The sequence below is a fragment of the Poecilia latipinna genome, unplaced genomic scaffold (genome assembly GCF_001443285.1).
Source record: "Poecilia latipinna isolate Pla-1442-1.1 unplaced genomic scaffold, P_latipinna-1.0 Scaffold406, whole genome shotgun sequence".
Taxonomy (NCBI): Eukaryota; Metazoa; Chordata; class Actinopteri; order Cyprinodontiformes; family Poeciliidae; genus Poecilia; species Poecilia latipinna.
In genome coordinates this window covers 31,242-32,958 of record NW_015113022.1, presented here as the reverse complement: position 1 = coordinate 32,958, position 1,717 = coordinate 31,242, and the positions used below count along the sequence as shown (strand labels likewise).

General features: G+C 34.4%; 1 protein-coding gene across 1 annotated transcript in view; it reads right to left on the bottom strand.

Moving 5' to 3' along the window:
- LOC106950533 (calcium homeostasis endoplasmic reticulum protein-like) overlaps window positions 1-1,717 on the bottom strand; it is a 28,792-nt gene that overhangs the window by 7,844 nt on the left and 19,231 nt on the right. The window contains exons 4-6 of the mRNA XM_015037456.1: window positions 978-1,115; window positions 745-896; window positions 449-560 (exon numbers count right to left, since the gene is read on the bottom strand). Coding sequence (XP_014892942.1) covers window positions 449-560; window positions 745-896; window positions 978-1,115 — 402 coding nt within the window. The remainder of the gene's footprint in view (window positions 1-448; window positions 561-744; window positions 897-977; window positions 1,116-1,717) is intronic.

Below are 1,717 nucleotides of genomic sequence, written 5' to 3'. Positions count from 1 at the left end.
AAAAACACGCACAAATTACTAAAGTTTTTTTTTTTTTGTACTGTTGTAACCATTAAACAATCTCCCCTTCAGTTGAACCATATAAATGGAGACACTTTGTTGATGTTACCATTATAAAATAACTTATAATTAAGTTTTGGCAAAGATCAATGTAATTTTCACAGGTGGTGGAGCGTTGTTGTTGTTGTTGTTGTTGTCAGCAGCTGCTGAAAGTAACTAAAAAAGTTATTTTTAATGTAACTTAGTTACTTTCTAAATCAAATAATCAGTAATCTAACTAAGTTACTTTTTCAAGGAGTAATCAAGTAATCCGATTAAAGTTACTTTTTCAAAGTAACGATGCCATCACTGTCTTCTGCATAAAGTAATGCACAAAACTGAACATTTGAGTTTCATTTCACATTTCTGATACCATGAAATGTGACTAGAGATTAGTAGAAGGATTTACCCGGGTAATTTTCTGCTGCTTCTCTTCCTCTACTGCTAGAAAACTAGTGCAGTAGATGGGAACAACAACCTTCTGCAATGCCGCCAACAAATCCTTCTGCTGCTTCCGCTGGCTGGGATAAAAAATTTTTAAAAAAAAACACACTAATTATGCTGCAATACACAAAAAATATTCAAAGATTCTAAATCAACAATACTGCTTCTTTTTAAATTCAATAAACTTTTTTTAAATTATATCTGAATATAGCCATTCATGACAAATTTCTCGCTTGCATAATAACAATACAAATTATATACCAGTGATGAAGAACGTCATTGGTTAAATAGATGAGGTGTAGGCGGAGCTCAAAATGTGCGCTGTCAACAGTGATGCGATTACGAAGGTGTGATGCCATCAGTTCACAGTGCTGTGGCCCCTTAGCATTGTTGAACATCCAGTTTTTACCAGCCTGAAAGGAAGACCACTTTAATCGTCAGATAGAAAACTTTGTTTTAGATATCTGAATAGCTTTTGATCACATCGTGTTTACAGAGATGGCATCTTTAGTGCATGTGTCGATAATGGGCTGCAGCAGGTTGTCGAACTCCGTGATGTCCAACTGAGTTTCTACCAGAAGCTTCTGGATCTGCTGCTCCATTGCCAGGGTGATGGCAGCCGTCACTTGCTCCTACATGAAAAACAAAACAATATTTTGTATAATTCAACTGAAATGTATTGAGCCGTAACAATATCAAACTCAAGATTGAGTTTACAGGAACAAGTTGGGATTTTAATATTACATTTAACAAAATTTCATAGATCAAATTTATGCTGCAAAGACACCTTTACTCTAGATTTGTATTGATTTTGCAACAAACTCAATAAACTGACGTCTTTTTTCTGATTTCTTTTTATCTCTTCAGACCAGTGACTGTTTTACTGTCTGTCATTTTGACTCGAGGCATAAAAAAACCCGCTGTTGTATCCTATTTTTCAATGATTTTTAAATAATATTGACATAGGCTATTGAGTTGCATTTAATATTTATCCAGCTTAATATTTAAGTTAAACAAAGAATCTGGATCCCATCCAGAGGTCGCATTAACGGAATATTTCCTGTATTTCACTAGTTATTTTTGTAAACGACAGGAAAATTTAAAGCCCGTCGGTCATTTGACAGGTTATAATTAACACCCTTGATTGGCGCACATGCGAGGACTTTACACAAAGAGTTAATCACAGAGGCAACTAAAATCAATCAATAAAAGATCCTTTCTGAATATCATCTCA